The sequence below is a fragment of the Anarhichas minor genome, unplaced genomic scaffold (assembly GCF_050575085.1).
Source record: "Anarhichas minor isolate MPS153535 unplaced genomic scaffold, ASM5057508v1 ptg000066l, whole genome shotgun sequence".
Taxonomy (NCBI): Eukaryota; Metazoa; Chordata; class Actinopteri; order Perciformes; family Anarhichadidae; genus Anarhichas; species Anarhichas minor.
Genome location: NW_027466512.1, coordinates 603,545 through 627,911, shown reverse-complemented (window position 1 = coordinate 627,911; position 24,367 = coordinate 603,545). Strand labels below are relative to the sequence as shown.

General features: G+C 42.6%; 1 protein-coding gene across 1 annotated transcript; it reads left to right on the top strand.

Moving 5' to 3' along the window:
• Nucleotides 1–6,560: 6,560 nt before the first annotated feature.
• LOC142934074 (pleckstrin homology domain-containing family O member 1-like) lies at nucleotides 6,561–20,773 on the top strand. Its single transcript, XM_076078459.1, has 6 exons — nucleotides 6,561–6,890; nucleotides 7,892–8,035; nucleotides 12,108–12,248; nucleotides 13,334–13,438; nucleotides 16,648–16,746; nucleotides 17,089–20,773. Exons 1-6 carry the CDS (start codon nucleotides 6,864–6,866, stop codon nucleotides 17,740–17,742), a joined length of 1,170 nt encoding a protein of 389 aa, XP_075934574.1. The 5' UTR covers nucleotides 6,561–6,863; the 3' UTR covers nucleotides 17,743–20,773.
• The last annotated feature ends 3,594 nt before the right edge of the window (nucleotides 20,774–24,367 follow it).

The following is a 24,367-nucleotide window of genomic DNA, read 5'->3' as shown; positions in this document are numbered from 1 at the left end:
CCGGTAGTGTCATTCAGGTTCAATTGAGATAGCGCTACTCTCTTTTCTGCATTTTAGATTAGTACTCTTGGATTGAATCTTGTATTTGTGGGGCTTTTATTTTGAAAGGGTGGGACTGGGTGGGTGAGAGAGGGGGAGAGGAGACAGAATCATAATGTTTGACACTAAAATGAGAGGCTTCATCACAAGCATTCCAGTTAGAATTCATTCTGTGGGGCTTTTAATTTGAAATGGGGGGGGGGGGGGGTGTGAGAGGGGAAAAGTCCTCTAAAAATATCTAAGACCTGAATGACTGTATGATGGAGAGACACAGAGAGGGAGAGAGAGAGACAGACAGAAAGGTAGACAGAGAGGAGAGAGAGACAGAGTGAGTGATTGAGACAGGCAGACAGTTAGATGGACTGAGTGAGTGGGAGAGAGAGACAGGCAGACAGGAGTCCTCTAAAAGTCTCCAAGACCTGAATGACTGTATGAGAGAGAGACACACACACAGAGAGAGAGAGGGAGAGGAGTGTGTGTGTCTCAGTGCCTCTGTGTGTTTATCAACATCACTAATGACCATGAGACTAATCAATAAAATATGGATACCGTGAGAGAGATAAGACTCTGGCAAACGCGGAGATGTGTTTTTTATGTTTGTGGTCTTAAAAATGTGAGCTCGAGCGCAATATGCAAAACTGGTACCGTCTGCTTTCTTTGAGAAATGAGTGGTGAGATTTAACATCTAATGGAGCAGTTATGGAGCAGTTATGGAGCCCCCCATTTCAAGTTAAAAGCCCCACAAAATGAATTCTAACTGGAATGCTTGTGATGAAGCCTCTCATTTTAGTGTCAAACATTATGATTCTGTCTCCTCTCCCCCTCTCTCACCCACCCAGTCCCACCCTTTCAAAATAAAAGCCCCACAAATACAAGATTCAATCCAAGAGTATGAATCTAAAATGCAGAAAAGAGAGTAGCGCTATCTCAATTGAACCTGAATGACACTACCGGTAACATTGGCGTGTGTATATATTGCGATTTCTTCGGGCAGTAGAAGCCACACTGTCAAAATTTCTTTAGGAATTTTCTAGTTTTAATTACTATGTATAATCTCTATTATATCATCATTTATTTGTTTATTAATAATCTGAATCTGACAGATAAATGTAGTAAAAAGTACAATATTTGTTGTCGCTGTCATTGTTGTTTCTGTTGCTGTTGTTGTCGTCGCTGTCGTTGTTGCTGTTATTGTTGCTGTTATTGTTGTTGCTGTTATTGTTGCTGTTGTTGTTGCTGTTGTTGCTGTTATTGTTGCTGTTATTGTTGTTGCTGTTATTGTTGCTGTTGTTGTTTCTGTTGCTGATGTTGTCGTCGCTGTCGTTATTGTTGATGTTGTTGCTGTTGTTGTTGCTGTTGTTGCTGTTATTGTTGCTGTTGTTGTTGTTATTGCTGTTGTTGTTGTTGCTGTTGTTGCTGTTATTGTTGCTGTTATTGTTGCTGTTATTGTTTCTGTTGCTGATGTTGTCGTCGCTGTCGTTATTGTTGATGTTGTTGCTGTTGTTGTTGCTGTTATTGTTGCTGTTGTTGCTGTTGTTGCTGTTATTGTTGCTGTTGTTGTTGCTGTTGTTGCTGTTATTGTTGCTGTTATTGTTGTTGCTGTTATTGTTGCTGTTATTGTTTCTGTTGCTGATGTTGTCGTCGCTGTCGTTATTGTTGATGTTGTTGCTGTTGTTGTTGCTGTTATTGTTGCTGTTGTTGCTGTTGTTGCTGTTATTGTTGCTGTTGTTGTTGTTGCTGTTATTGTTGTTGCTGTTGTTGTTGCTGTTATTGTTGCTGTTATTGTTGCTGTTGTTGTTGCTGTTGTTGCTGTTATTGTTGCTGTTATTGTTGCTGTTGTTGGTGTTGCTGTCGTTGTTATTGTTGCTGCTGTCGTTGTTGTCGTGTCTGTAATGAAGCGTGTCAGCAGATAATCCTCAGATCAGCCTCCTCCTCTCAGTCTGACCCACTTTGATGATCTGAGCTCAGAGTGAAACTGACTCCAGACCAGACCGGCTGTGAACCAGATTACACTGATCCAGATGTGAGCCGAGGATCAGGGACCAGGTCCAGACTGACCCACGACACAAAGCCTCGTTGTCTCTTTGTCTCTCAGTGAGGACGTTTGTGTCTTTTTACAGTTAAACAGTATGTGTGCTGGGCAACGATTACAATTTTTAAACGCGATTAATCTCATTCTTATGCGCAAAGTTCAATAATGAATTAGTACTGTAGAAAGATCGTAGAAAAGTGTGAAAGCATAAAGTATAGCTATTATAACCTGTAACCTTTTTGATTTCAAAGTATAACCAGCACAACATATAGCTTGTTTACACTTTTTATAACCATCATAATGTGAATTGTTTTATTTTATGATCGCTGTGATTGAACATATAAACTGTTTAGAGTTAGACACTTTGTTTAAAATAGTCACTAGAGTCTTACAGTGCTTCTGGTTCTAGCAGGATCAAACCAGTTACCACCAGTTACATTCTGTGTCAGCTCTAGAGAGAGGAGGACTCATGTATGAGTGACACATGAAATGAAGGAGGTGCCAGCCTTAGAGCAGGATAAAAAGCAGCAGAAAAACTGAGATTGGGGCTTCTCCCCCAACTAGAGAATGGGATAGACTTCTTACCCCCTCAGAGATGGCCAAAATAAGACCCTTTAGTTACCCAAAAGAAGACATTTTAGTTACCCAAAATAAGACTCCCTTTTCTGTCTTACCCACTTAGAGGAGGACAGAAGACACTTTTGCTATCAGAGGACAGCATCAAAAGGAAAGATAGACCCCCCCATAAAAGTAGGAATGTCAGAGAGTGACTGGAGAACACCTCATTACAAAAGCAGTGAAGGCTGACAGAGAGGAATGCTAGAATTAGTTCTTGTAGCCACTGTGACTGTTTCATTGAATTGAAATTGTTGTATGTGAATCTTGTGTGAAAACCAGAAATAAAAACACAGCCTTACATTTAGTAAGAGAATGAAACCAAAACAGTGTTCTGGTCCTTTAGAACAATGTACCCCTCTTCCCCTGTTAACGGTGCGATAAGATGTGACGACTGAAACATGCAGAGGAGCTTAAGGTGAGTTCTCTGGGTGAAGACTTGGCAGTGTTAGTCATAAGTGGTGAGAATGTTCACAATAGGCAATAGTAAAGTATAGACGATGTACATAACTATTACATACAGGGTATTAGGGTTACATCCCATTGAGAGCGCCTAGGGCATTAGCCCTAAAAGACTTTCAAGAAGACAATTAATTCTGAAATCCTAACGATTTAGCTACGGGGTGAGATAAAAGGCCGAAGATATTGTTCTGAGACCTGAAGGAGGAACGCATAACCTCGCAGGTGGGACGGCCGACGGAGTGACCACCGTGTTAGGTGCGAACTACTTCCCCGCCTAGAAACGGGGCAGGAGCCGCTTACGCTACAGTAGTGATAACTAAATGATGCTTATTATACATATTACAAACAAAACACTTTAAAAACTCTAAAACATAATTTAAATGAATCATTTCTTTTTTTCTTTTGTTGGTATTTTGGTCAGACACATATGCAACGCTGATTACCGTAATATGTGTGGTATTTGTTATAAATGTACGTTGGGACATAGACGGTGATAAGAAGCTGTACATCACACGTGTCAAACTCAAGGCCCGCGGGCCGAATCCGGCCCACCACGTCATTTTATGTGGCCCGCGAATCCACCAGCAAAAAAAAATAAATAGTTAGACTTGAAAATAAAAGTATCCCCATGGTCGAAATTGTGAGACAGCATGTTGTCTGTGTACCGACATTAAAACTATCACAACAGGTGGACAGGAGAGGGAACAGCCCGTAAAGAGGTTTTCCAACAAGTGATTGAGTTGAAAAAGATCGAAAAATAATCCCAAAATGTCCACGAAGAGAAAAATTGATGCAGAGGGAAGAAAATGTAATTTAAGATGGAAAGAGAAAACATGTTTGTGCTTCAAGGAGAACAACGGGTCTGTCTTCTGTGTTATGATGTGTGTCGGTGATGAAGGATACAATGTACGTCGGCATTTTGACACCAAACACGGAGCTAAATTTAGCCTCCAAGAAAAACATAAAATTGTCCAAGAATTAAAAGGCAGAGTGCAATCACAGCAGAATATATTTACAGAAGCTACAGCCCAGTGCTGCTAAAGGTATGTGAGCAGGTGAGCTCCGACCAGATACAGACTTTTACAAATGTCAGTTTGTGAAGAAACACCATCGCAGACCGAGTTCAGGAACTAGCAGCAATCTAACAACACAGCTAGCTAAGAGACGAGCAGGTACTCGTCTTCTTCATTAGCTGTTGATGAAAGCACAGACAACACGGACACAGAGCATCTATCCGTGTTTATAAGAACTGACTCTCAGTGAGGAGCTCTTGGATGTAGCTGCCATGCACGGGACGACGACGGGGACATTAGTGATGCAGAGAGGTGACAAAAATAGCTTTGAACAAAGTTAATGTAATAACTTGTGTTTGATGATATTTGTCTTTGTTATTTTCTTTAATAGTTTGATCTTTGATAAAGTAATGTGGGTTTCTTAACCCTAAATTAAAATTATTTATTATTTATTTATAATAACTGAAATGTGCTTAAATATATTTTTACATTTATATAACTACATGTACAATATTTTTACACTTGAATAAACAATAATCAAATGCAGAGAGTTAGTTAACAATATGTTAGGAGTAGTTACAGTTATACAGTCTTACAGTTACAACCGGCCCTTTGAGGGAAACTATGATGCTGATGTGGCCCGGAGTGAAAATGAGTTTGACACCCCTGCTGTACTTGGAGGGAGTTAGGACCCAGGGGACTGTAGGTGAAGCATGGAGCCTGTAGTCTGTAGTGTGGCAGTAACCTGCATGAGGAAGTTATGCTAATAAAGAGTTGAGTTAAGAGCAGTTTGTTCTTTTGTGCTTATATGTTCATTTAAAAACACCACAATATGTATTTTAATATTGTCACGATCCTGTAACGAGACGATCGCACGTGTGTGTGCGTGTGTGTGTGAGACAGGAGGGATCGACGGTGACGGAGTGAAGGGAGGTTCCAGATCAGGCGTGTCATCGGGGGGGGGGGGGGGGGGGGGGGTGGAGTGAAGCCACACAAACAGCTGTTCACCGCTCGCTGCCTGGTTCTTGTGTTAAAAATGTCCACTTAATAATAAAAAAAATAATAAACTGCGTTAACGCATGATAATATAATTGTCGGCGTTAATTAATGAATGCGTTAACGAGATAATAATGCGTTAACTTGCCCAGCACTAATATATACATATTTATATATGTATGTGTACATCAGTGGTGGTCCATCAGGACCAGCAAGGCCTTCTCTGCTGGCCTAAACAGAATCACAAAGCTGTATCTATTTTATAATTTAATATTTGTTCTTAAATACACTACATGTATTATAATTTATAGACATATTTTCCCATTATCTTATGTTCTCATTGCACAGCTACTGTCTTCCTCAGTTGCTCTGCTTCCAGTGCAGCTTGTTTTAAGTAGAGCTTTTATCCAATCAGATCTCACCTCTGTGTCTCTAGGTAAGAACAGAGGCCTGCAGACTCACAAGTGAATCCATGTGCAGTTTAAGTGAATGGGGACGATGTTGTTGATTGTCATAGTGTTCAACCAATCAGATCTTTAGTTTGACATGTTGGGCGTATTCTCTGACGTGTCAGAGCTGCTAGCTGGCCTACAAGTAGTCAGCTCAGTGTCCAGGTGCAGCTCTGCAGTGAGGTGCAGAGTGCGCTGTGATTGGTCAGTGGGCGAGCACGTGACTATTGTGAAACAAAACTTAACTTGCCAGCAGAGCTTAGTCAGAGTAGTGAGAGTTCAAATTGAAAGATATGGAAGAAATGATAACATCTTTAGGGTTTTGCTTGGTGTAGTTTATTAATTTGTTTACCTAGCTTTGTGTTTTTAACACTCAATGGCTGAATAAGGAGGAGAAACGGATTTAGTGGCGGAGTTACTGACAACGCCTTTCTCAAGAAAGGACATTTCAGGAAAAGCTGGACATTGTAAGAAATGGTCAGTCAACCCCAGCTGGCAGCCTGACTCAGCCAGGAGAAGGATTTGTATGAACGGTATTTCTTGCTGACAGCGGCGGAGAAGCGTTGCACATGTTATGGCTGAATGTGTTTCATTTTAACTGAGCTGTTGGTGTTTGGAGCTACGCTACGCTAACCTGAGGACACCATAGCATTTGAAAACTTTTGGAGAAACTCGAGTGGATCTACAACTCAACGAACAAGGTCGCAGAGAAACAACCGCGGCGGCCTGGCGTGTGGCGGCCGGCGGGCACCCCGGCGGAGGAGGGATATATAATATTTAATATTATATATAATAAAACACATATCTGCATATCAGTGCTTCTTAAGTACATTATACTGCTAACACGTTTGTACTTTTACTTTCACAGTGTGTACTTATACCCCCCCCCCCCCCCCTCTCCTCTATCAGGTCGGTAGGAGGCGCTGTGTGTCTGCCGAGGAGCCGCTGAGCCAGCAGGGAGTCCAGAGGAGGAGGAGGAGGAGGAGGAACCGGACACCGACTCTCGGAGCGGCTCCTGTCCGGTCAGAGCGCATCGGAGTCCGGCGGCGGCAGCACTGAGACGAGCAGAGAGAGAGAAACAAACCGAGGACCAACAGCTGAGGAGCGGCTCCGGTCCGGGACTTTAACCGGGGTTTAGTTTTACCCGCTTCTTCTCTTCTCCTCCCGCCGCTCCGCTGCTCTTTGTGGGGACATAACGGGAGTTTTCCCCGTTAAAGTGTCGGACGTTTCTACACAGGAAGCCTGACAACCGGCAGCATGAAGAAGAACAACTCCGGTAAACGGGTGAGTGTTAACGGAACCGAACACCGGCGGCTCGTGGCGGTCCGTTTTTTTTTTGTTTTTTTTTTATCACGTTAAACCGGAGCTCGAGGAACAAAAGCCTCAAGGATTAGTTTCACGCCTTTTATTTTGAAGGCAGCAAAAAACGGCCGTTTTCGCTGCCTTTGAGACTTGAGAATACGCTTCCGGTTTTCACAATAAGAGCGCTGTTGAAAAATGTTTTAAAAATGTAAAAAAAGAGAAAACATTAAAAGTTAAAAATGATTTTTAAAACATGTGCTTCAGATCTGGAGTGAAAGTTAAATAACTGAAAGAAAAAGAGGAACAAAAAAAAGTAATTTAACTACGATCTAATATATTAATTATTATTAACATTATTATTATTAACATTTCTATTATTATTATTAACATTTTTATTATTATTATTAACAGGAATTAATAATTATGATATTCCATTAGTATGATTGTTATTATAAAGATTATCTGACATATTTTGGTTCCATCAGAGCTTCTGTTCTGATATCAAACTGATTTAAAGTATTTAAAGAAGTCAGGATTAATAAAATATCAAAATGTCTGAATAAATCCGGTTTACAGCAGCTGTTTGGTATTTGTAGTTTTTCTGTGTAGTTCTAAGGTTTAAAGGCAGAGACCCTGCAGAAAGAACAAACTACTTTACATCAGGAATCACATCGGGAATATTCAGTCTAAAGGCTGTTTAACGTCAGCAGAACGTCAGCAGAACGTCAGCAGAGCGTCAACAGAACGTGAGGAGAACGTCAGCAGAACGTCAACAGAACGGATATTTCTTAATTTATGGACGTCAGACTAATAAAATTCAGCTTTTTTTGATGGAGTTTGGTGAAAACTACAAACTGAAATCTCACTTGGATTCACTTTAAACGTCTAAAATGACAGAAGAAGAAGCTTGTGTGTTAATTAAATAGTTCACCTGCTCTGGTGATGCTCTTCTGACAGCTTCCTGTTTCCTGTTTCCTCTTCAGGGGGCGCAGGACTCGTCGCCGCACGTTCAGCCCGATAAGGTCGGCTGGATCCGGAAGTTCTGCGGTAAAGGGATCTTCAGAGAGATCTGGAAGAACCGCTTCGTGGTTCTGAGGGGAGATCAGCTGTTCGTCTGTGAGAAAGAGGTAAGTCAGAGGGGGGCGGGGCCTACAGGTGACTGACACCCATCGATTATAGATTCATTATTGGAACCGATCAGAACGGACAAATTTCTGACTCGTGAGACGGATGGCAGTGAGACATCACCTGTGATGTCATCGCTGCTCGTTAACCTCGTTAACTGTAACAGATTTAAAGGGACAGTGCAGCTTTTTAATAAATAAATGAATCACTTTAAACTCTTTGTGAGATATAAACAATCTATAGATAATCATATACTGTTAGCTGAGTACATCACAGTACTTGTGAGTACTCTGTGCAGTATTTATTATGTTCCTCAGTGTTCTGTTGTGGTTCTGACTGGAAACACAAAGTTTCTCTTCCACTTTCTACAGCGACCTTCTGCAGGAGTCAAGTTTCAGTTTGAGCTGCAGACACACAGAGAGCTCCGGTTTCACTGCAGCACCACACAGGGCGGAACGTCCTCAGAGAACCTTTATCTGCTGCAGAACGTCCTCAGAGAACCTTTATCTGCTGCAGAACATCCTCAGAGAGCCTTTATCTGCTGCAGAACATCCTCAGAGAACATTTATCTGCTGCAGAACATCCTCAGAGAACCTTTATCTGCTGCAGAACATCCTCAGAGAGCCTTTATCTGCTGCAGAACATCCTCAGAGAGCCTTTATCTGCTGCAGAACATCCTCAGAGAACCTTTATCAGCTGCAGAACATCCTCAGAGAACCTTTATCAGCTGCAGAACGTCATCAGAGAGCCTTTATCTGCTGCAGAACGTCCTCAGAGAACCTTTATCTGCTGCAGAACATCCTCAGAGAGCCTTTATCTGCTGCAGAACATCCTCAGAGAACATTTATCTGCTGCAGAACATCCTCAGAGAACCTTTATCAGCTGCAGAACGTCATCAGAGAGCCTTTATCTGCTGCAGAATGTCCTCAGAGAACCTTTATCTGCTGCAGAACGTCCTCAGAGAGCCTTTATCTGCTGCAGAACGTCCTCAGAGAACCTTTATCTGCTGCAGAACGTCCTCAGAGAGCCTTTATCAGCTGCAGAACGTCATCAGAGAGCCTTTATCTGCTGCAGAACGTCCTCAGAGAGCCTTTATCTGCTGCAGAACGTCCTCAGAGAGCCTTTATCTGCTGCAGAACGTCCTCAGAGAGCCTTTATCAGCTGCAGAACGTCATCAGAGAGCCTTTATCTGCTGCAGAACGTCCTCAGAGAGCCTTTATCTGCTGCAGAACGTCCTCAGAGAGCCTTTATCTGCTGCAGAACGTCCTCAGAGAGCCTTTATCTGCTGCAGAACGTCCTCAGAGAGCCTTTATCTGCTGCAGAACGTCCTCAGAGAACCTTTATCTGCTGCAGAACGTCTCGTTAGAACCTTTATCTGAAATAATTTAGTCTTCTTATATTCGTGGCTAGGCTAGAAATCTTCCCTGCTTCCATTATTTGTGCTAAGCTAGACTAACAGTCTCCCTCTGCTTCCAGTCTTTGTGCTAAGCTAGGCTAACAGTCTCCCTTTGCTTCCAGTCTTTGTGCTAAGCTAGGCTATACACGTAACTGTCTTGACACACAGAGATGAAAGAACAACGGTGTTAAATTTATGTTCCTGAGCACAGAGAACCAGAGAAGGATTGTTGGAGGAGATCTGATCCACATCGAGTTTTGATTTTAAAGCGATCATTTGTATTGATTCAGTTTTTTTTATCTCAGAGCTCCACATCATCTAAAGTTCGGTTCCTCTCTCTGACATCAGCTGTGATCAGCTGTCACATGATCAGCTGCCACATGATCAGCTGTCACAGGACACATCATGAAAACTGTTTCACGACCATATTAGGACATCTGTCCATCTCTGTGCGACGACGAGGTTCAGACTTCTGCTTCTGTGGTTCGTGACACTTCCTGTCTCAGCAGGAATAGACACCCCACACACACACTGACCACATCTGCTTTAGATTTACCAAAATAAAACTTCCTCTAAGAGTCGACAGTTTTCTGATTTCTGGCATCTCTTGAATTAAGAATTTAATAGTCGGCACTTGAATGTCTGTTGACGGGCAGATTGATTTTTAATTTACTGTTCTGGAGATTTATCAGACAAGTTTTAGTTTCACACACTTTGTTAAAAACAGGAACAAAGAAAACTGTGAGTGTGTGTGTGAGAGTGAGAGTGAGTGTGAGTGAGTGTGTGTGTGTGAGTGTGTGAGTGAGTGTGTGAGAGTGAGTGAATGTGAGAGTGAGTAAGTGAGTGTGTGTGTCTGTGAGTGAGTGAGTGAGTCATCATCATCATCATCATCAGGAATATTCAGAGGAACTAAATGTTCACATCACTTCCTGTCCACATTAATGTGAACGTCATGCTGTGTGTAGTATGGTGATCACTTACCTGCAGCGGAGCAGCCAATCAGAGTCAGAGCTGCAGTCTGAAACAGGAAACACAGTTTAACCAGTGTGTGTGTGTGGTGGGCGTGGCCTCTCTCCCAGGAAGTCTCAGTTTAAAGCTGCTTAATAATGGATGCTGTTTCCATGGAGATCAATGAGCTGAAGGTTTACCTGCAGAAGCCACAGAGAGTGTGTGTGTGTTACACAGCCACCTGAAGCAGCAGCAGTTCAATGTGTTTACCTGCAAACTGTCAACAAACATGAACCAATGTTCTCCACCTGTTCAGGTACTCTATTCACTACCTGTTCAGGTACTTTGTTCTCTACCTGCTCAGGTACTCTGTTCACTACCTGTTCAGGTACTCTGTTCTCTACCTGCTCAGGTACTCTGTTCACTACCTGTTCAGGTACTCTGTTCTCTACCTGTTCAGGTACTCTGTTCTCTACCTGTTCAGGTACTCTGTTCTCTACCTGTTCAGGTACTCTGTTCTCTACCTGCTCAGGTACTCTGTTCACTACCTGCTCAGGTACTCTGTTTTCTACCTGCTCAGGTACTCTGTTCACTACCTGTTCAGGTACTCTGTTCACTACCTGTTCAGGTACTCTCTTCACTACCTATTCAGGTACTATGTTCTCTACCTGTTCAGGTATTCTGTTCTCTACCTGTTCAGGTACTCTGTTCTCTACCTGTTCAGGTACTCTGTTCACTACCTGTTCAGGTACTCTGTTTTCTACCTGCTCAGGTACTCTGTTCACTACCTGCTCAGGTACTCTGTTCACTACCTGCTCAGGTACTCTGTTCACTACCTGTTCAGGTACTCTCTTCACTACCTGTTCAGGTACTCTCTTCACTACCTATTCAGGTACTATGTTCTCTACCTGTTCAGGTATTCTGTTCTCTACCTGTTCAGGTACTCTGTTATCTACCTGTTCAGGTACTCTGTTATCTACCTGTTCAGGTACTCTGTTCTCTACCTGTTCAGGTACTCTGTTCACTACCTGTTCAGGTACTCTGTTCTCTACCTGTTCAGGTACTCTGTTCTCTACCTGTTCAGGTACTCTGTACTCTACCTGTTCAGGTACTCTGTTCTCTACCTGTTCAGGTATTCTGTTCTCTACCTGTTCAGGTACTCTGTTCTCTACCTGTTCAGGTACTCTGTTCTCTACCTGTTCAGGTACTCTGTTCACTACCTGTTCAGGTACTCTGTTCTCTACCTGTTCAGGTACTCTGTTCTCTACCTGCTCAGGTACTCTGTTCTCTACCTGTTCAGGTACTCTGTTCTCTACCTGTTCAGGTACTCTGTTCACTACCTGCTCAGGTACTCTGTTCTCTACCTGCTCAGGTACTCTGTTCTCTACCTGTTCACTGCCTGTTCAGGTACTCTCTTCACTACCTGTTCAGGTACTCTCTTCACTACCTGTTCAGGTACTCTCTTCACTACCTATTCAGGTACTATGTTCTCTACCTGTTCAGGTATTCTGTTCTCTACCTGTTCAGGTACTCTGTTCACTACCTGTTCAGGTACTCTGTTCACTACCTGTTCAGGTACTCTGTTCTCTACCTGTTCAGGTACTCTGTTCTCTACCTGTTCAGGTATTTAAAGGAGCAGTTCAACACTCTTCTTCTCAGGTGTTCAGATAGATATCACTCTCACTGGATGTGTTAGCGTAGCTTAGCATTAACCTGTGTGTCCCCTGCAGGTGAAGGAGTTGGGTCGAGCTGACGAGGTGTTGGACCTGTCTGACTATGAGCGCTGTGAGGAGATCAGGAAGAACAAGAGTCGGAGCAAGAAGAACCACAGCAAGTTCAGACTGCAGCGCTGCAGCTCACCTGGAAACACGGTACACCTGTCTGTCTGTCTCTCCCTACACCTGTCTGGTGTTACCAGCTGGTTAAAGCACCACAGAAGAAGAAGTGATTAAAAGAGCTCCAGTCAAATCATTTGTGTTGGCTTCATGTAGAAATGTGAGAAAGGTTACGCACACACATCCACACACACACCCACACACATACACACACACACATACACACACACACACACACACACACACAGACTGTGTGTGTGTGTTCTGCCCTGTGATTGGTTAACCACTGTGTCTAATGTGTGATGTCAGCATTTTCGTTCAGTCATTGCTCCTCAGTGTATTTTCTGTCAGACATAAATCAGAATCAGCTTTAAAAACATTAAAAGATGCTGAATTCAATAATCTGAGTATTTCTGTTGCCTTCACACGGCTCTGAGCCGGTGACTAGCAGCTAACTGTGCTAACAGTGCTAAGAACGGTTAAAGTGCTGACAGGGTTAACCCTACCCCACCATTTCTTTACATAGACAATAGTTGTTTGAAGAAGACTTGAAACTAGAGATTGAGACCATAAACTCATGTTTACAATGTTTACTGAGGTAATAAATCAAGAGAGAAGTAGAGTCATTTTCTCATAGACTTCTATACAACCAGAGGAGAACATATCACAGGAAGTTAAATGGAAATCGAATACCAAGTTAACGCTTCGGTACAACAAGCTAATAACACGCTAACTAAGCTACAGCTAGCTAAGAACATGCTAAAACATACTAACGACAAAGAAACAAGTTGCTTACATGCTAAAAGAAGCCGACTATAAAAAACTATTGAATAACAAGTTAACACCAAGGTACAACAAGCTTGAACATGCTAACAACATATATTTAACAATTAAATGAAGCATCTCAATTCACATCAATTTAAGAAGATAATCAGTCAGAAACTCTTTCATGACATTTAACAAGCTCAAGCAAAGCTAGCTGTTGCTAAGAGCTAATACTGTGTAGCTGACTGTATTTACAGGATCACTGTTTGATTGACTGATCCATGTCGTCAGGATTTATACATAACCCAACGTTTCACCTGGAACAATAAGACAATAACGCATCATGTGTGTTGTAGGTTCCTAACCTGGTCTTACTGGCTGTCAGTCCGGAGGAGAAAGAGTCCTGGATCAACGTCCTGAACGCTGCCATCACACGAGCCAAAAACAGAATCCTGGATGAGGTACGGAGTCAGTCACTAACGACACATCTGGTGTTATCATTGTATTATAACATAGTAGTGATATATGGCACCTTTTATACCGGGGGCGTAGATTTACAAAATAAATGTAAGTTTACCTGTCGACCAACACGTTGGTTCATTTGTCCACTCGCTGTGTCTTCAGGGTTAATGGATGAAACGCCGTCAAGTTTTTTTCTGGAGGTTTGGTTTGGAGGATTTTTTAATTGTCGTTAACAAATCTGCGTGTTGGTCCGTCTCTCAATACTGTCTGACTTCCTGTCTGTGGCCCGTTGGTTCCCCCTGAAGACATAAATGTTTAAAAAACACAAGTATATAGTTTCATGAGTAATGTCCTAAAACAGCTGCTCACTGTAGTTTTGCATTTGTTGGGAACTATTTTCAGCGGCGGATTAATCTACATGTGCTTTAACAGTTCCTGTAATCTGTTTCCATGGAGTCAGTTTTTTAGCCTGTATTAGTATTTAAATGATCCGTGAGTTTCAGCTCCAGCTGCTGACTCATCACAATAAGAGACTTCCTGTTGTGTCTCTGAACCTTCAGCTCTGGATGAGATCGACGGTGACGAGTGAATTATATTTGAGATGTCTTCGTATGTGATTTTTAGACGGCAGTATTCTCTTTTATTTCAGCGTCCTCAGCGACACGGTAACAGGAAGTGTGTCAGAGCGCTCAAACAGCAGCTGGTCAACGTTTTCCACCAGTCAATAGTCTGATCAATGGTCTGATCAATACACGTTCTCTCTCACACACACAGACACGTGTTCCAGGCTGATGAAAGCCTCTCATGAACCACATTCACCTAACGTAGTTTGTTCACACTGTATTTAAAAGGCCTGATGAAGATAAAACACACTGAAATGTTTTGCATATTGAATTCAGTCTTAGAATTAATGTTAATTCAGACTCTGCTGACACTCAAAAATACTGTATCATTAAAACGTGTTAGATCTGACTGCAGAGTCTAATGACACATTCTCCTTTTTAACAATAACATTTCAAACTTTAGACAATAAATTATGTTTACAGGTGACAGTAGGAGGTTTGTTTGTTGTTTACAGGTGACAGTAGGAGGTGTGTTTGTTGTTTACAGGTGACAGTAGGAGGTGTGTTTGTTGTTTACAGGTGACAGTAGGAGGTGTGTTTGTTGTTTACAGGTGACAGTAGGAGGTGTGTTTGTTGTTTACAGGTGACAGTAGGAGGTGTGTTTGTGGTTTACAGGTGACAGTAGGAGGTGTGTTTGTGGTTTACAGGTGACAGTAGGAGGTGTGTTTGTTGTCTACAGGTGACAGTAGGAGGTTTGTTTGTTGTTTACAGGTGACAGTAGGAGGTGTGTTTGTTGTTTACAGGTGACAGTAGGAGGTGTGTTTGTTGTTTACAGGTGACAGTAGGAGGTGTGTTTGTGGTTTACAGGTGACAGTAGGAGGTGTGTTTGTGGTTTACAGGTGACAGTAGGAGGTGTGTTTGTTGTCTACAGGTGACAGTAGGAGGTTTGTTTGTTGTTTACAGGTGACAGTAGGAGGTGTGTTTGTTGTCTACAGGTGACAGTAGGAGGTGTGTTTGTTGTTTACAGGTGACAGTAGGAGGTGTGTTTGTTGTTTACAGGTGACAGTAGGAGGTTTGTTTGTTGTTTACAGGTGACAGTAGAAGGTTTGTTTGTGGTTTACAGGTGACAGTAGGAGGTTTGTTTGTTGTTTACAGGTGACAGTAGGAGGTTTGTTTGTGGTTTACAGGTGACAGTAGGAGGTTTGTTTGTTGTTTACAGGTGACAGTAGAAGGTTTGTTTGTTGTTTACAGGTGACAGTAGGAGGTTTGTTTGTTGTTTACAGGTGACAGTAGAAGGTTTGTTTGTGGTTTACAGGTGACAGTAGGAGGTGTGTTGTCTACAGGTGACAGTAGGAGGTGTGTTTGTTGTTTACAGGTGACAGTAGGAGGTTTGTTTGTGGTTTACAGGTGACAGTAGGAGGTGTGTTGTCTACAGGTGACAGTAGGAGGTGTGTTTGTTGTTTACAGGTGACAGTAGGTTTGTTGTTTACAGGTGACAGTAGGAGGCTTGTTTGTTGTTTACAGGTGACAGGAGGTGTGTTTGTAGTTTACATGTGACAGTAGGAGGTGTGTTTGTAGTTTACAGGTGACAGTAGGAGGTGTGTTTGTAGTTTACAGGTGACAGTAGGAGGTGTGTTTGTGGTTTACATGTGACAGTAGGAGGTGTGTTTGTTGTTTACAGGTGACAGTATGAGGTGTGTTTGTTGTTTACAGGTGACAGTAGGTGTGTTTGTTGTCTTCAGGTGACAGTAGGAGGTGTGTTTGTTGTTTACAGGTGACAGTGGGAGGTTTGTTTGTAGTTTACAGGTGACAGTAGGAGGTATGTTTGTAGTTTACAGGTGACAGTAGGAGGTATGTTTGTTTACAGGTGACAGTAGGTTTGTGTTTGTTGTCTACAGGTGACAGTAGCTTTGTTTGTTGTTTACAGGTGACAGTAGGATGTGTGTTTGTTGTTTACAGGTGACAGTAGGATGTGTGTTTGTTGTTTACAGGTGACAGTAGGTTTGTGTTTGTTGTTTACCGGTGACATTAGGATGTGTGTTTGTTGTTTACAGGTGACAGTAGGAGGTGTGTTTGTAGTTTACAGGTGACAGTAGGAGGTTTGTTTGTTGTTTACAGGTGACAGTAGGTTTGTGTTTGTTGTTTACAGGTGACAGTAGGTTTGTGTTTGTTGTCTACAGGTGACAGTAGGAGGTTTGTTTGTTGTTTACAGGTGACAGTAGGAGGTGTGTTTGTTGTTTACAGGTGACAGTAGGTGTGTTTGTTGTTTACAGGTGACAGTAGGTTTGTTTGTTGTTTACAGGTGACAGTAGGTTTGTTTGTTGTTTACAGGTGACGTAGGAGGTGTGTTTGTTGTTTACAGGTGACGTAGGAGGTGTGTTTGTTGTTTACAGGTGACAGTAGGTTTGTGTTTGTTGTTTACAGGTGACAGTAGGAGGTGTGTTTGTTGTTTACAGGTGACAGTTGGAGGTGTGTTTGTTGTTTACAGGTGACAGTAGGAGGTGTGTTTGTTGTTTACAGGTGACAGTAGGTTTGTGTTTGTTGTTTCCAGGTGACAGTAGGTTTGTGTTTGTTGTTTACAGGTGACAGTAGGAGGTTTGTTTGTTGTTTACAGGTGACAGTAGGTTTGTGTTTGTTGTTTACAGGTGACAGTAGAAGACTCTCAGCTGTCTCATCTGACTCGAGATCGAGTGAAGATTCCTCACAACCGACGGCTGCCCACCAGAGGTCACCTGCTGGCTGTGGTCAGTCTGATTCTCCTTCATCACCTCCTTACTCTCCTCGAACAGAAGCCTTTCAAAATAAAATATCTGTAATTTCAATTGAATACATCTTGGATCTTAATCCATCCACTTAATGGCTTGTTCTGGAGCTTTCGAACGCATCACACTGTCCTCCCGGACGTTTAACGACAACTTGGATGAGTTGCTCCAAACTTTCAAAGGAATCGACTGATGAAGACCATGTAATAAAAGTAAAACGCTCCAGAACAAGCAAAGGAAGTAAGAGGACCTTGAGTTGAGATTGTTTCAGATCGTATAAACTGAGGTATTGATGTTCTGATCTTCCTCCTCTCGGTCTGTCAGGCCTCCTCCTCCTCAGACGGGATGCTGACTCTGGATCTGATCCAGGAGGAGGACGCTCCGTCTCCCCTGGGAGCCAACGGCTGCGACAGGTTCAGGGTCGACTCTGACAAAACGCCGTCCCACCTCAGTCCGGACTGTCCCAGGTCCAAAACCGACGGCGCTCTCTCCGCCAGAACAGCTGAGGCTTCTGGGAAATCCCAGAGCCTTCCCCGGGAGGTGGCAGTGGTCTGGGAGCAGACGGGCCAGACCCCCCAGCCGGGAAAACGCCTGACGCCGGCGGAGAAAAAACGCTGTGGCTCCATGGACGAGATCCTGACGCACTCGGAGACTAAAGTCGCTAAGAACAAAACGGTGGCGCTGAGTGGAACCACGGCGCCCATCATCCGGCTGCAGGAGCTGATCAGCCAGAAACTGGAGAAGACGGAGCGGCTGCTGACGGAGGCGCGGGGGGAGGGGGAGGCCGGGGAACGGGGGAGGATGAAGGGGAAGGAGTCGACTCAAGCTGAGAGACTCCTGAGGGAGGCGGCGGCAACGTGGAGTCAGGCTCAGGAGGTGCTGGAGGAGGTGAAGGAGCTGAGGGCGTTATACCGACAACTGGACTCCTCCCCCTCCAACAGCACCAAACTAAACCCAGACCGGAAGAGCCTCATGTGAGCCCCACGGACTCCCTCTGGTACGAACAGGTCCAGACCGGTCCGGTCCAGTAAAGACCAGAAACTGAACTTCTGCTTCTGCTTGTTGGACTTCAGACGAAGCTGCTGAGAACTGGATCAACTACTTTTAAATTATTAGGAAACATTCAGGTTTTTATTTTCGGGTGTCAGGAGGGACCAGGACTGTCGGATACAGCTCAGTGCTGAGGGGCACAACAAACATCTTCCCCACAGAAACAGTTTGTAGCATAAATTATACTCAAGTCACGTCATTTGGAAGTATCCTTAAACCCTTTGCCAGGCTTTGAAAATTCCTTAAAGTCTCTTTTTGGTTGCACAAACACTTGAGGTACTTTTAACAAAAGAAAATGTGCCAAGACAAAGAGTTCAGAGACGAAGAGTTCAGAGACAAAGCAAAACCATCCTTTTGAACCTTTTTATTTTGGTTTTATGAATATTCGTGAATCTAAACTAGATGAAGTTATATTTCGGCTGGACATGAAGACGAAACAGCTGCCGGTACGAATGCAGGGTCAGTAATGTTTGAAGGAGTATGTCTTGAATCCTGTGGAGGTCGGAGGTGAAGAGCTTCAGGACTCTGAAAGTGACGGTAGATTCATTCCTGGTGTTTCACATCGTACAAACTACTGTGTTGGAAGCAGACTGAAGTCCTCTTCCAATTTGACTCAGATTCTGGTTTTGTTCAGGTCCACCTGAGGATCAGGTAGAAAAGACACAGACCCTTTCCAGGTCCAAGTTATTGGACCTTTAAAGACCTCCAGACAAGGACAATCGTATACTATGCACGAATGAAGAGCCAACAGCAGGAGCCAGTTCACCTCAAACTCTTCTTCTTCTTCTTCCTGAATGTAAATGTTCTCTGAGACTCTGGAGGCCACGGTGAACCAGCAGGTGGATCCTGTAGTCTCAGCTGTAAACATTTGACAAGAACTAGACTGATGTTTGAATCCAAACACCCAAATCCTCAAACACCTGAAACATACTTGATTAGACCCAACAAGACCAGATCTCTTTGATTGTTCGTCTCTTCAGATCAGGACCAGCTGCACTCTGAACGAGGAGCTAACGAAGCTAACAGAGCTAACGGCTACAGAGAAACTAAATCTCAAACTGAAGCAGTCAATCTGAAACTTTGATTAAATTACAATGAAAACAATCAAAAGGAAAAAAACAATTGGCTAACTAACATGACAGCTGTGCAACATGGTAAAGTTACGCTAATGTTAGCTAGCTAGCTACTTTAAGCCGACTCATTGTGTACAAATTGGTAGTTTGTGGTGAACATCTGTAGCTGATGAGCTAACCAAGCTAAAAGCTTGCAGGCTCACATTAACAAGCTAATGTAGCAGTTAAGAAGCTAACAGAGCTAACAACTAAAGAGAAACTAAATCTAATGAAGTCAATGTGAAACATTAGTCATTTAGCAGACAATTTTATCCAAAGCGACTTATAATTCAGATTCCATCACATTTCTACACCGTAGGCACAACTATGGGAGCAGCTTTTGGGGTGAAGTGTTTTGCTCAAGGACACATCGACATGCGACTAGTGGAGCCAGGGATCGAACCACCGATCCTCTGATTGAAGGACAGCCCTGCTCCCCACTTACCCACAGTCGCCCTTTGGCCTTTTGCAACTTTGATTAAGTCACAATATTAAATCAGAATGAAAACAATCAAAAGGAAAAAACTAATGGACATGTTAGCTGTGCAACAAGGGAAAGTTATCACTAAACGAATAGCTAGCTGAATAGCGTCCAGAAGATAGCGGGAAACAAAAAGAAGACAGAGCTTTTAAAGTTTTTATCTCGTCTACACAAAAGGATAATTTGTTTAAACAGGATTTAAAAATATAGATATCTTTATGGAATCATTATTATTTCAAGATGTTTTTTTAGGTAATTTCTCAAACCATGACAGATTTTATTTTATTTTTTTCAGCGTCTTAAAGTTCTGATTCTGTCAAGAAGAACAATGAAACTCGTTGACGTTATTAAAAACTGGATGAAATGAACTGGAACTCATGTATGCGTACATAACTGTGATTAAAGGCAGGTTTCCTGCTCAGAGGCACGTCGGCAGCTCACATGACACGTTTAATACGACCGGACACGGCGGTCGCTGCGTCCCAAAATAAAAGAGTTCACTTGCAAATAAATGAAATTGCTGCACATCAACTCATTTCAATAGGTTTAAATGTGACAGATGCTGCTCAGTTAAAGCTGCGTTTCACTCTTTGAGGAGCTTTTGAGAATTAAACGGTTTATTTTTCGTGAATTGTCTCCTCAGAGTTTTACTGGAAAAGTATTTTTGTATATAACATTCAGACTTTTGTACTTTTACAGCTTCCTGCTGCTTTCTGTTGACTTCGTGAGGATGAACACAAAAAACTAAATCTGGTTTCACAGATTTAACGACAGATTCTTCAACTTAACGTTTTTAACTTTGTAAGAAAAGAAATGAAGGAATTTGGCAACGTTTGTGCAGAAGATTCTAGTTAAAGTGAGTTTAAATGCAACACGTCTCCAGTTCAACGGTTCACGAGGAATAAAATCCACTCGACGCATTTGTTCGGTGATGAAACTCTGAATGTAAACGGGTTGTTGTTGTCTTTTCCTGTGATTATTGTTATGTATTCTAATTATTCTTGCATTATTGTTCGCTGTACGACGTATGAATTAAATATTAAACAGCTTCTTCATTTTAATTCAGAAGACAATACGATAAAATGAAAATGCAGATTGGATTGTTGCACTTTACTTTTTCTTCGTAAAACTAACGTGTGAAATGATGACGATCAGTTTAGTAATGGCCCCTGTGGGCTTCCATACTTCTCTCAGAAACACATGTTGATGAATGTTTTCACTGATTTGTTCCTTTGATTGTCTTCCCTCACTATTGGTCTTCCCCGTTTGTCTCTGTGGCACCCAGAGGGGATGATGGGAGATGTAGTCCAGCAGTGACGTGAAGCTGATCGGCTCATGTGCTAAAAATAAAAACCTGCAAACTGAACCTGGATCAGTGCCGTCTGCTGTTTCTCTATTATCTGTGTTGGTCCGTCTCTCAATCGGTCCAACTTCCTGTCTGCGTCTCGTTGGTTCCTACTGAAGACGTTTAATCAAACAAGCAGGAGGAACTGTTGGGCTTCTTTCTGATTTCTCGATTCCTTTCCTCGCCTCCTCGCCGTTAAAAGCCTCATTTTAAAGCGACGGGAATTTAGTTTGAGGTTCGTCACAGCTGATCAGCTGTTTGTTGTGTAGTTACACTCAGGAGACAACCTTCTAAAAGAGAAGTCAAAGCTTCATGTGTTAAAGCTGCATTCTCTCTAGTGTCCACCAGGGGGCGACTCCTCTGGTTGTATAGAAGTCTATGAGAAAATGACTCTACTTCTCTCTTGATTTATTACCTCAGTAAACATTGTAAACATGAGTTTATGGTCTCAATCTCTAGTTTCAAGTCTCCTTCAATACAGCATGATGTTCATTTAGTACATTATGGTCCATTTAGAGTCAAACAGACCATAAAGCAGGGGATGCTTTAGGGCGGGGCTACACAGTGATTGACAGGTCTCTACCAGACACGTATACGGCGTCTCTACGTCACTCCTCCTCAGTCCAGATATGGTCACTTCCTGTTCACTGGTTGATAAAAAAAAACAAGATGGCGACGGACAAAACGCTGAACTCAAGGGATATGACGTCACACACACACACACACTAGCTGTGTCTCAATTCAGGGGCTGCATCCTTCGAAGGCTGCATTCGTAGACCGGTTACGCCACAGCGCGGCGACTAGGCTGTCCCAATTTGCATGTTTGCTGAAGACTCCTTCAAATGCAGCCGAAACAGGAAGTCATGGTTGACCACTTAAGAGTTCCTTATCAAACAGGTGAACTTAAAAATGTAAAATATGACTGGAATTATCGTTCAGTTAGATTTTAATCATGAGATTTTCTAGGGGTGCCAATAATTGTGGCACACATGTTTTGGAGAAAAATATTTATTTAAGTCAACATTTTTTTTTTCTTTGAATAATTTTACTTCATCCATCCATCCTCCTCCTCCTCTTATCCGGGGTCGGGTCGCGGTGGCAGCAGCCCAGCAGGCTGACCCAGACCTCCCTCTCACCGGCAACATGTTCCAGCTCATTCTGGGGGATCCCGAGGCGTTCCCAGGCCAGCTGGGAGATGTAATCCCTCCAGCGTGTTCTGGGTCTTCCCCGGGGTCTCTTCCCAGTTGGACGTGCCTGGAAAACCTCCAGTGGGAGGCGTCCAGGAGGCATCCTAATTAGATGCCCGAACCACCTCAGCTGACTCCTTTCGACGCGAAGGAGTAGCGGCTCGACTCCAAGCTCCCTCCTGATGACCGAGCTCCTTACCCTATCTCTAAGGCTGAGCCCGGCCACCCTACGGAGGAAGCTCATTTCGGCCGCTTGTAGCCGCGACCTTGTCCTTCCGGTCACGACCCAGAGTTCGTGACCATAGGTGAGGGTAGGAACGTAGACCGAGTGGTAGATTGAGAGCTTTGCCTTCCGGCTCAGCTCCCTCTTCACCAAGACGGTATATATATATATATATTAATATATATATATATATATATATATATATATATTAATATATATATATATATATATATATATATATATATTAATATATATATATATATATATATATATATTAATATATATATATATATATATATATTAATATATATTAGTGCTGGGCAACGATTAAAATATTTAATCGCGATTAATCGCATGGATTTTTTGCGATTAATCGTGATTAATCTCATTGTTATGGCAAAGTTCAATAATGAATTCAAAAGTAGTGTATTGCGCACTTTTATCTTGAAAGTCCTGCTATATGAACAAAAGTGCAACAACATTTGGTTTGTAAACACTTTAAACAAATAAGGTTATTTTTAACAGCAGTATTCCCTTTACACAGCAGCAGTTAAAATACAGTTATAATGATTCTGATCATAGATATTCAACCGGTGTTCACAACTTTATCTTCATGTGTGTAATGCCATGTTCACACCAAACGCGGGGGGCGTGGCTTATCGCCCTGAAACCCGTTCAACTGTCCGCCATTAACCATGAAAAGAATAACCTAGTTCTGCTTAGTACGTGTTGTGGAAGTCACAGATATCCCGGGAAACTAAACGCCGTCATGTCTGGTTCAGAACATTGTCCAGAGGAGCTCTGTGGATTTTATCGAGCTGTATTCACTGTGTCTAGTGAGCCACAGGTCGCTGTTTACTACAGCTGTGTGAACACAACATAAACTGATCTGGCTGTGATTTAACGGCAATAAACCGACAAAAAGGGACTCTGAAATAACGACGTAATGATGCCGATTTGTAGGCTACTTGTCTTCTCAATGGAGCGGATGGATCGGTGCTATGCTATGCTAACATTGTAGCAGCTCCGACTAACGTCGTGTAGACGTAAATACAGCAGCGTCTATTCATTGTTTGTACCATATGGTTTACACACACACATTTATACACATAGTTTGGTCCGGTCTCTATTGATATGAGGTATCGTAGAGCTCTGGGTCAACACAGACGGCTACAGGATTTATTTCCTCATTCAACAACGGCAGGACGTCAGTGATGACGGGGGGAGCATCTCAACGCTGATAGGCTATCGCGCCACAGCGTCACGCGAATATTTCGCAGAAGTTGAAAAATTTCAACTCAAGTGTCAATCACATCAATCGCGCCATCGCGCCGCAAATTCGCGTCCATCGCGACGCGCCATCGCAGATTCGCGCCGCGCCAGTCTCATGCGTCTGTGCATAGACTTTGTATGTAATCTAGACGCGGGTTGAATTTTCGACGCGTTTGGTGTGAACGCAGCATAAGAGATGATATTTAAATATACACCGTGAAAACTGCAAACATATCTACGTCATGTTTTTATGTTTGTTAAATTCTCAGTAGTGATACTAAATTATGCTTATTATACATATTACAAACCAAACACTTTAAAAACTCGACAATATGTATTTTAACATTGTCGCTGTTGTAAGTTGTTTGATTGCATGATTTACTTTTATTGTGAAGAGCATGAAAACGGAAGTGCTTTTACTTTGAAGAGACAGGAAGTAGAATGGTACGTGTTCTTGACGCTAACAATGTTGATACGTAGAAAACCACATGTCGGGTGCAAGGGCGCGTTCTGTTCACTGTAACACTGTAACACTGCAGTTCAGGCAGTAAAGAAGCTCCACTTCACAACAGTCACGTTTGATCTGTGACGAGACAATGTGTGTGTGTGTGTGTGTGTGTGTGTGTGTGTGTGTGTGTTTGTGAGACAAGAGTGAAGGACGGTGACTGAGTGTAGGAGGGGTTCTGGACCCGGGGGGGAAGAAGGAAGTGACGCCACACAAACACAGCTGTCCACTGCTTGCTGCCTGGTTCTTGTGTTAAAAATGTCGCTTAATAATAAATAAATAAAAAACTGCGTTAACGCGCGATAATATAATTGTCAATTAATTAATTAATTAATGCGTTAACGCGATAATAACGCGTTAACTTGCCCAGCACTAATATATATATATATATTTACATGTAAATATATATGAATGTGTGAATGAAATAA